Source organism: Plasmopara halstedii (genome assembly GCF_900000015.1).
Source record: "Plasmopara halstedii genome assembly, contig: Scaffold_2061, whole genome shotgun sequence".
Lineage (NCBI taxonomy): Eukaryota > Oomycota > Peronosporomycetes > Peronosporales > Peronosporaceae > Plasmopara > Plasmopara halstedii.
The window spans coordinates 615,124-625,804 of NW_020188969.1; the positions used below are offsets into that span (position 1 = coordinate 615,124).

The following is a 10,681-nucleotide window of genomic DNA, read 5'->3' on the forward strand; positions in this document are numbered from 1 at the left end:
GTTTTAAACTTTAATAAAGGAGTACTCCATTATAAAATCTTCGGTAAAGTTCAGTATCATAAATCAATTTGAGCGAAGTTATAAACAAAATAACACAACAGATTTTAACAATTTGAGCCAATTAGAATCAATTACAATGTGGAAGTCTAATTGATGGTTTGGTGTAAAATACTCCAGTATGCAACACTAAAAATTCTTAATATGCAATAGAGACACAACTTTGTGAATACGATGGCTATTATTGTTCTTTCAAAAGCAGCATATCTGCAGCTGACAAAGACATTAAATAACAAGATGAAACTAGCGTGGAGTCCTATTTTGACAGGCAGGCATACAACACTAAAGAAGATATCATTCAAGCAGTAATGAACTATCATACATTTATTGTCCGTCAATACCGGGTCGTGGTCAGTGATACACGTCGATACAAGGCTGTATGTTCAGTCGAGGGTTTTTCTTTTATACTGCAATTTTTGTCTACATCACGAATAAAGAAGCCCTAAATTTATTCCTCATTTGTGTCTTGTTGGGACTAATAAAGCCAATACACGTAATGGACGGGAAAATATCTGGCAAAAGATGAGAGGGTAAGGGGAGTTTCCAGGATCGTGAACGAAATGATACAACTATTAAGCGGTGGAAAAAACGGGTTATTCTACAGCATATATGAATTGTGCCAATGCCCGCAAGTTATTGGAGTACGAGCTCTATGTTGATGAATAGCAGCAACACGCAATGCTTCCATCCTCTGTGAGCCTTAAGTAGTCAATGGACACAAAGCGATTATTGAAAGTGTGAACAACATCTTTGTGAGAATGGCAGTAGTGTAAGGAAAAGGAACTTCAACATTATGCATCACGTGGTATGACACTGGATGAAACATTTTTGAACACGACAATTGGTGGGACACTTTTGGTGGCTTGCTTTTGCAATAGAATTAAGAAGATTCAAATGGTTGGTGTATTATTAGTATCCATTAAAAATCAAGACAATTGGTTGTTCTTTTTGCGTTTCGAACTATCATACCTCCCGGCACCACCAACATTTGTGATCTCAGATCGTGACAGAGATCTAGTTTCTCCCGTTTAAGCGGTGGATTGGATTCCATATCATTTTTTGTACCCGACATCTAATGGAAAATTTCGATCGCAAATTTAAATGCAAGGAATTGAAGAAAACTCCTGAAGTTTAGCACGTACGCTTACTGAGGGAAATTTTCACAGGGAAGTTGCACGTATGCGAAAATTAAGACCACATGCAGAAAAGGGGATATTGGTCGAGATAAGTGGCCGTTGTGGTTAAACTTAAATCTTCGTTACAAAAGTCTTACTTCAGATCATGTTGAATCGGTAAATGGTGCCTTGGTTGGGATACGAAAGTTGCCCATTCTTGATTGTTTAATGATAACTGAACGATATGTAGGGAGGAAATGGGCAGCTAATTGCCTATCCTCTTCAACAAGTGGCTCCCATACAGTAAGAATCACCAAGCACATGAACAAATATTAGGCACTACTAGCTTACAAGCAGTACAGTTTTTCGATTCGGCTTATCTTCTCAAATATCCTTTGCACATACTGGCAGCCCGCCTGTTGAGTATGCGGCTATGTTTTCGGATACATATGATTGCTGCTGGGATTTTGACAGAAATATACAAGCTTTTTGTGAGCATGCATTGTATTGTTTGAAGAAGACTAACGGTTTGGATATTGCAGATACCATCTTTACCAGCTACTTATCGGGCTGCGTATAGTTTACAGGACTTAACATTACAACCGCCAATATTCTAATGTGATCTACGAATAGAACAAGTTTCAGCACCACATATCAATAAGAAACGAGGTAGACCGAAGAAGAAAAAGAAAGCGAGAGTTGCCACTTTGCTTCTGGAAAATGAAACAAAACGCTTTTCTCATGACTCCAAGTGTGGAGCTAGTGGACATAACAAGCGATGCACGACTTAATTAATATGAAATGCACTTAAGCTCCCGCTTATTTAAAATATATTGCTCTGAGTTTGTTTTCCGCACCAGTATGCTAACTCAAAGATTGTGAATATTTATCCTCTGTTTGGCTGGAGCCGCTATGATTTTAGATTGTAGAAACCATCCACTCTGCGTCAAAGCCTCCTCTGAGGCTTTGACGCTAGTTACTTAGCATACTGATGAGTCACTAGTACACTCTTCAAACAATCGGTCGCTTTGTAGTTCTATATCGTGTGGGTATGAACAGTTGCTCAAGGCACCAGACCACTGGCCACTCGTTTGTGAAGCGAGCGCTTCACCACTAAGCTATGGCACCATTTGGTCTAGCGATATAATGAGATTATTTTTATAGATATTGTGTGAAGTGCAGTACAGGTGGTTTGTTATGAGTATATTACGGAAAAACCCCTCTCAAATGAATTGTAAACAAAACTGGAGTATATATTTTATTTCAACTTGACATTAGAGTAATTTATCAGAGTAAGTTAATTTTTTCATAGTCCTAAATTATTAATTGCCTCATCTTCTTTTTTGAGACCCTTGAAAATTATATTTGAATCTGTAGTCGCCCCATCTTCTTTCTGGTTCATTTTAGATCCATATGCGGTGGGCTGGGAGGTTCTGATGCAAATTAACCGAGTTACGCGTTGTGCCAGAGGTGAGCATTCATACGCGCACACATAGTGACCTCGTACCTCCATCAGCGGTTACAGTCTGAGTACTTATCGTGTTGAGGTCTTCCAACGAATAATGCTCTACACACAATGTGTCTCTCATGCTCCTCCCTCAGCAATTGATGTACGTGGTATTGTGTGCTCAAAAACGGAAAACGTGTCTTGTATAAATGCACAAGGATGTATTTTGCGCCAGTATGCATATTATATAAAAAATACATGTCCTTTCGTTTGAGTGTCCGAAATTCCAACATGTTGGGTCTAAGAAGAAGATTGGCATTTCATGTTGGGCCAGACATGCAGTACAGATAGTTTCATTGTCACACAGTAAATCACATAGCTAGTATTTACTCAGACCGAAGTAGTGTTGCTCTTGAATAAATATGCAAACTGAATACCTCGTGTAGATCGCAAATAGTACTATAATATTCTATACTTATTCCTTACACATTGACTTATACAGCTGAAAATCGCAAATCAAATACCGCAAATAACAAAATATTGGTATTTACAAAGAGTAAAGTTTTATGAAATAGTAAAACGTGTATGTCTAGTATAACAAGACAAGTTTTGTTATCTTGGGCAGCTTAGGTAACAGAATGCGGAACAGAAAGTGCAACTTCAGTGCAAAGAGGACGGCAATTTATCGCACGTGGTAGCACCTGAAGTCAACTCCACAGCTGAGTCATGAAAGAAAGGCTCCTACTGCGGGGATGAAACATGTTAAATTGAGCCCCTGTCTTTGGGACAGATCGACTAGCTAAACACGTCATGATTATCTTGCGTCGAGACAGAATCAGAAAATTGGCCACCATGTGGCCGAAAGCGGTAGTAGCTCGCCTGCAGGTGCTCATCAACATCGGAACGAGCTGATGAGGTATGTCCAGGAGCACCCAACGGGCGCCTTTTAAAGAACAGGTGTTTTCCTCGGTGAGATCGCTTGAATAAATTGAGCGTCTAGGCCTCTGAGGGCCGGAACAAAAAAATCATCTCCTCTGGATAAAGAAAGTAAAATGGCCATAGATTTGGCCGTGCTTGGTCGGAGCCGCATTGCGTCACGCTTGCGATCACACACTTAGGGGTCGCGCGCAAGCATGGGCACTTGCGTGTAATACTCTCGGTCAAAGAGGAGCCCCCATCTTAAGACAAAGTGAAATTACAAATATAGCGGGTCTTTGCACCGCCTCACAGAGGTGTATTAGGAGCGTTCGAAGCTCTAAGTATTCCGTCAAGCAAGGCTAGAAGTGCTGGACTATATATAGCAGTTTGGAAATCTTATCGCCACAATGGCGTCTGACTCTCTTCCGTTGGCGGAAATAGATAACATCTTTATGGACAGTCTCCGATCGGATACGGTTATCGCTAAAAAACATTCTCGTTCACCTTACCTTTTTCAAAATGATTGTGGGCGTCGAATCCGATGTAGAGCCCAGCTTCATGTCGCAAGGGCAAGATCTGGCGCTGACAATGTTGCTTTATAACACCTCAGAGGCGATGAAAAATTGTAATGCTTTGGAGGGACAGAGATATCGGAGCAAAAGTACAACTCCATTGCGTCGTGATTATTTCAACTGCGGTGGGTCAAATCATTTGTGCACTGCGTGTCCTTTTTATCATCGCTGAGCTATACGAAGGTCAGGCTCTCACGCAAGAGCGAACGCCGAACGCAGCATGTGTGAACGTTAAGTCCCAGTAGGCACAGGTTGACTTACTTTATATTATGTGGACACCATGTTCGATAATAGGTCCCAGAGAGCCACCTAAAAATGTGGTGGGACTGTAGTTGGCTGATAATGATTATGTCCTAGGCTTTGTGCCATGAAAAGTCCCAATGATTTCAGAAGCGTCGTGCAGTAACACACTGCGCGCGACTTTCGAAAATGGTTACGGTACACAGAGGCATTGAAGATATCAACTCCATATACGTTAGTTGTACGTCTTGCGTCAGGAACACCATTAAAAATATCAAGGTTTATGTAGAGCTTTCAAGCAAAAAGCGAGGACTCGCGGAACGTCATCTCGCCCTTGTGCAGAACGCGAGACATGATCTCATTAAAAAAGGGAATGGCAGAAACGCCACGAGTTATGGTCATTTGGAAGTAAAAACGCCAATTACCATAAACTTTCATCCTGATGGAGCATTAGCGAGTCGTGAATCCCAACACTGCCATACCCAGAAGCGCGTTCAATATGGGCACAAAGCTGCGATAGCTTTCAAATTTGGCATTAGATGATCCAAAATTGATAGCACTGGTATTTCTGAGTATGTCGAGCAAAGATTGGAAGGCAGGAGCAGCTGTGAGTCAGGGTCTTGGAATGAGACGAAAACAGGCGATTGAATATTGCGGTCCTCGGAGTGTATCGCTGTTGAGACAAGAAAAGTCATCGATATTTCGTGGTCCCCAGAGTGTTTATCTGGTGGACCGTTATGAAGCAGCTGCGAGCTGTTGTTTCCTGATCCAAGGTCGGTAGAGGATGGAAGCGACTGTGTGTCGCAATCACCCGCACCAGAGCCGGTGCAACTGAAGTGCAACTATAGATCGCAAGTTGAGTGGCTAGGCGCTGAAAAAAAGGAATAACTCATTCTTGTCACTGTGGGTTGGTCAATAGGGTTGTGAGTGCTTGCTCACTACCTCCAGCAGATGCTCTTATAGATCTAGATGAGCTATACCCTAGGAATTTGTGAAAGGGAATGTAAGGTGGTGAAGTCAACCAAATGGAACAGTTGGTGTTGGAGGGGTAGCTGAGATTCTTACCCACCCCGAATGAACATGTCATCAAGAACACTTGCAGAACACTGAGTGCGATGAGTGAGACGGCTATGCAGTATCCTACAAATCCTTCGAGCATTTGATGAAAAAAGATTACGACGTGGTGACAAGAGGCCCACCACGCATGTTGTCCCAGGATCGGAGAGTGCGTCATAAAGTAAACATGGTGCCTGGAGCTATATACTCCGTTCACTAGACTACTCAAGGAAACAATATGACGTCATATACGCTTTCATTCGAGTGATGCACAAAGTGAATTTAGTGAAAAAGCTCTCAATTGCACGTCTGCATCGCTGTGCCGTACTTAAGGGCGTGCTGCATCACAGAATTCGGCTGTATTATGTTTACCCATGCATACGCATATGGAAATGAAGAGATTGTATTTAATTTCAAATGAATAACACAGATTGATTTTGCATATTTAATGGAGCAGTTTCGAGGATACGACCCATTACAGCATTTTTTGGTAAATTGGAACCTTGTCATCAAGTCTATACCACTATCTGAGCATGTGCATTATTGCGGCAAGATATACCGTGTCTGATGCGAATTTAAAATCTCCAGAAGAAAAACTTAAGTTAGCGTGGTAGATCTCAACACATGAGAACGCAAAATCCATCACTTAAACTGCATCACTTGGTTTGTATATTATCGTACAATTTGTCGCCTCCATGCACCCAGCCAAATAGTTCGCTTCGACTGCACGGATGCAATACAACATCGGTCTGTTGAAGCCGTACTAATCCGTAATCTCCGACCGCACCAGATCTTAACTACTTTTGTTGGTATCGCTAAGTCGTGCACGCGAGGAAATGTCTTGGTACGGCTATGTCTGTCAGCACCTCCAATGGATTTTAGCTTCAGCATGAAAAGAAAGACACATCACGAAATGAAGCTCGTGTTTACTTTGAATGTTTCTGTGGCTTCATCGTATGAATGGAACCGTTCAAAAGATGGCTGTTCTTTCTAAATCAGGATTCCACATCAAGACTTTTTGATGCAATCGAATGATTAGATCGTTTGCCCACCAAGTCCTGGCGTAAGTGCACGTTATCTTTCGCTTTGTACATCACGGTGGAGTAATATCTGATGGATCGCTTTAACTGCCTCAGAGCGCTCCGCCTTGCATCATTGATTAATTCTTCAATAAAGCAAAAGCTGCGTGCTCATGCGCGCCGGACGACACGTCGAAGTAATTTCGAAGGAGATGGATCTTTCTGGTTTTTAGTACATCTACAAACACCACATGCTTCACAACCAATTGACTCAAGTCTCAATCAAGTCTAAGCTTTCGGATCTCAATCAGGTGAGGCTTATGCATTGATCAAATTGATACGTTGTTACTTGTATACCCGATCTTTGAACAACCGTCATTGAGATGTCACACATCGTACTAGTGTACCTACGGTGTGATGGCTGCAACAATCTTGTAATTCGCTGTTGTACAGATGCGCATGATGCACACGGATACAAATATTGTTCGATAATTCAAACACGTAAACATGTACTGGAAGGGTGAAGTCAAATGGCAGCTGTGCCATGCCAGTCGGATCCATGTTCGTATCACGACGGTCCCGTGGAGCTTGATGTGGTGCTTGCTAACTCTTAGACATGCGAGAAAAAAAAGATTCATGGAATGGCAATTTGTGGAATGCTCAAATATCTCTGCATGTGTGAAATGTATTCATCATTGCGAACATACTTTCACATTAGTGAAGAAAAGTGTTTTCTGAATTGATATTGCAAACCAAATAAAAAAAAATGTCATTTATTTAGCGCCGATACTGATTCGCTTTGTAATCAATAACATTATCACCATCACCGCCGCAATATCCGTAGCTTAGCACAAGCTTGTTAAGTTTCTGCTGGTATATCTTGTCTTGAATGGCTCTGTCACGTACCTTCATTCATAAAATTAGCATTGCCGACTAATGTCATCGAACTTGACATAAGCAGGGCACATATAAAGCACGTTCAAAGCGTGTAACGGGCGTTCATTATTGCTCAAACAATCGATTTTGATGTCCACTGAGATTCTCGCAAATCATCCGACACAGTGCCATAATTTGTGCCCCACTTTTCGTTGCCATTTATCGGCGACAAGATCGGATTCGAGCGAGGTGTCATCGACTGACGCATCGTGAGCATATAGTCTGGATACTCCTCCATTTGCAACACAGGCATTCGCCATTTCGCCAAAACGTCTGGTGTCCATACGAAAATAAATACACCGATGCAAAATGCGGCAATGATGTGACCACAAAATGCTGCGGGTACAGTGCAAACAGGAGCAGCTTTAGCTTCTGGAATGATCTTGATCCAGAGTACGTAGACGTTGTAACTTGGTAACAACACACGTGCCAAGAACCAAAACACGTACGTCGTGTAAAAGAAAAACTCGTGGGTCTTGCTTTTGCCGTAACCCAACTGCTCCATAAACGTCGTGATGTTAAGCGGGATAACAGCAAACTCGACCATGAGAAAGAGTTGCAATAAGTACAAGTCCATGCCGCAGCCTGAGTGCATGGTATAAATGAGATATGGCAATCTGAACCAAGCAATCCATCAGTATGAGCAAAATTAATCAGGATCGCAACACTTGAAATAATCTCAACGTACACGGCAACCATGTGGTGGATAACAAAGACTCGCCACATCGGTACTTGCCATAGCATCAGCACAACCAGATCGAAGAGAAAATAACCACAAGCTGCAGCAAAGGCACCGAATCAGATCAGCAGCCATGATATGCATTCAAAGACATACATCGTTTGCTACGTACAAAAGGAGAAAAGCGTATGGGCCAATTGCAATGGCATCTCTTTCATTGGAAGCAGATTCGCGTCCCATTGCTGATGCACGAAACTGTAGGTCATGCCTGTGGCGATCACAAGTGCGTGAATTGTTGAGTTTACTCTATGCATTACGTTCTGCGTTAGAATTGCAATGGTTCATGGACTGATACAGAGACGCCATACCTTGAGCACCAATCGCCTTGTTCTGGGATTGAAAAGTTTCGGTAGACTTGAATGTATCGATCGGAGAGACGGTTGGCGATATGAAAGACTAGCGCAAAGAAACATACAGATCCAAGTAGCACATGCATGCTTTGAAGTGCATCCACCATGACTGTATAAGACTAAAGAACGCTTGAAGTCTTGAGGCGAATGGTGGGCCTCGTTTTCTCGGCTATTATTAAGAAAATAATTAGTCTCCTTTTGGCTTCTTATATTTTCGCTCCAGTAATACATTAAAGTATACATCCATGATAATATTTCTTATTAAATGTAAGATCAATATTCTAACCCTCGCAAAATTGTAGGTAAATTATCGATATAAAAGACATGGCGTAGGATATGTTTAAAATACCATTCACGTTAATGTAGATACCTATCATAAGGTAACCAAGCGACCAAGCCCTTTCGTCTCAGCCTCTGCTCTCTACTATTTCCAGACTACGCTGCGTAGAGTCTGAAGTTAATATAAGTTTATGCGAATGATTGGTCTTTGATTTCTTCAAGCAGATTCCATCCAGGATCAGCATGAGTCACGAAATGCAAGAGGATTGTTATAAATCTAGCTGGTTAATAGCGTCTATGTGGTCTCGACATGCCAAATTTTCAACACTAAAGATAGACCTGGTTCATAATAGTAGTAAAGATCTGATCATTTCTGTTGAGCATTTGATATTACTCATAGATTTTAAAACTGTCGTGACAGTGTCGACTCTCAGTGCTCCAGAAAACACCATGGCTTGCTCTGGTACTAACGGGGTTAGTATGCGCGAGACGGGTAACCTTGATATGATAGGAAGATGATTATTGGCACAATTGTTTGCTAATGGCGTTGAAGTGCACGAGCAGAAACACTGCACAAGACACAGTAGTAAAGTCATACAATTAGCCCCAGTTGATTTTTGTATCGATTGTCAAAAGTTTAATGAATGCCATGCGTACCACGCATTCTAAAAATCAGACGGATTAACTACAGATTTAGCTTGTATACGAGAGGATGTGCGAGATTTTCAAGATTTTGTGCTGACAACGTGGGTCAAATTCTTCAATACCAGTGTAGGCCAACTCTTATGGAATTGCATCGATCTAGGGTACTCTTAGGACGTCAGATCTGCAGCTTTCCAATGAGAAGTCGTGGTAGTGTTATAAACATAAAATGCTTTTTGGATTTGTGATGGCGCTGCCTTCTTAAAATTGAGCTGTTTTGTAGAGTAGAACGTCAAGGCGAATCTACCATGGCAATGCGTTATCAATAATTGAAACAATGATCAAATTTGTTGCCTTGGTCGCCAAATTCGGCCGTTGATGTGTTAGTAGGGTACTGAGAGGCTGATGTTATCAGCATTGCCTAAATTACATGAAGAGAAGGTTGGCAAAGAATATGAAATCGAGATGAATCGATGTATGAAGCTACTTCTGTATCAAGCTTTTATTGGTATCAGCACAAATTCTGTATTCTTGAGTACGAAACCCTCTCAGATTTGGTACAACTGCATGGTTTATATCTCGGTCTTATTATACGCAATTCACATCAGCAAAAGTGAACGCTACATGAGAAACCTTCGCACACATAGGTATCTACTCACTATCTGCATGTTTTTGCGCCTGCTATATTCGTCGAGAGTCCGCACGTGCGTACGGAGTTAAGAGTCCGAGCCAAACGCATGACCGATGTGCTAAAAAAAGAATTTGATGGATGCTGACGTGTTCTCTAATGATTTCTCTCATTTTTGGCCAAATAGTACCTCACCCGACGATGTGCTCGGTCTCCATGCAGCACACTTTATTATCAATAAAGTGTTTTGACTCCCCGCCTTGGAGCTCACAAATTTAGATCAAACTGTGATTGAGATATTTAAAAAAAGTTCGAAGCTAACCACAAGGATGCCTGGCGCTGACATGCCTATACGTGTGGGTCCCCCGCCCACATTCAGAGATAAATAAAGATTCACGAGCGCTATATCAAAATAGTTAATCTGCAGGTACCGTCTGCGTTTGGGGTAGCAGCGATTAAGAATTGTATACTTCATTAAAAATGTACTTCGGGTCTAGAAGCAGGCAAATATGCCGCTGAGCTTACATTGCTCATCGGGGAGGAAAACACGCCGCAACGCCAATTTTAAGACCTCACGAGCCACATTCAACAAGGCGCACTGGTAGCATTACTATTTAACTTGCCAGTGTGTGACGGGTCACACGGCACCTTGCACAGAGGAAGCTTGACTTCCAAGAGTATAC

The 10,681-nt window shown here is 41.8% G+C and overlaps 3 protein-coding genes across 3 annotated transcripts; 2 read left to right on the plus strand and 1 right to left on the minus strand.

Annotated features, from left to right (window-relative positions):
• Positions 1 to 6,436: 6,436 nt before the first annotated feature.
• PHALS_02642 (uncharacterized protein) lies at positions 6,437 to 6,716 on the plus strand (the record flags this gene model as incomplete). Its single annotated transcript, XM_024717061.1, has 2 exons — positions 6,437 to 6,468; positions 6,542 to 6,716. The coding sequence occupies 2 exons, from the start codon at positions 6,437 to 6,439 to the stop codon at positions 6,714 to 6,716; spliced, it is 207 nt and encodes a 68-aa protein (XP_024582597.1).
• Positions 6,717 to 7,433: 717 nt separating this feature from the next.
• On the minus strand, positions 7,434 to 8,556 carry PHALS_02643 (hypothetical protein F443_11148; the record flags this gene model as incomplete). Its single annotated transcript, XM_024717062.1, has 4 exons — positions 7,434 to 7,977; positions 8,049 to 8,139; positions 8,212 to 8,345; positions 8,408 to 8,556. 4 exons carry the CDS (start codon positions 8,554 to 8,556, stop codon positions 7,434 to 7,436), a joined length of 918 nt encoding a protein of 305 aa, XP_024582598.1.
• Positions 8,557 to 9,208: 652 nt separating this feature from the next.
• On the plus strand, positions 9,209 to 9,618 carry PHALS_02644 (uncharacterized protein; the record flags this gene model as incomplete). Its single annotated transcript, XM_024717063.1, has 4 exons — positions 9,209 to 9,221; positions 9,282 to 9,347; positions 9,405 to 9,474; positions 9,534 to 9,618. The coding sequence occupies 4 exons, from the start codon at positions 9,209 to 9,211 to the stop codon at positions 9,616 to 9,618; spliced, it is 234 nt and encodes a 77-aa protein (XP_024582599.1).
• Positions 9,619 to 10,681: the final 1,063 nt, after the last annotated feature.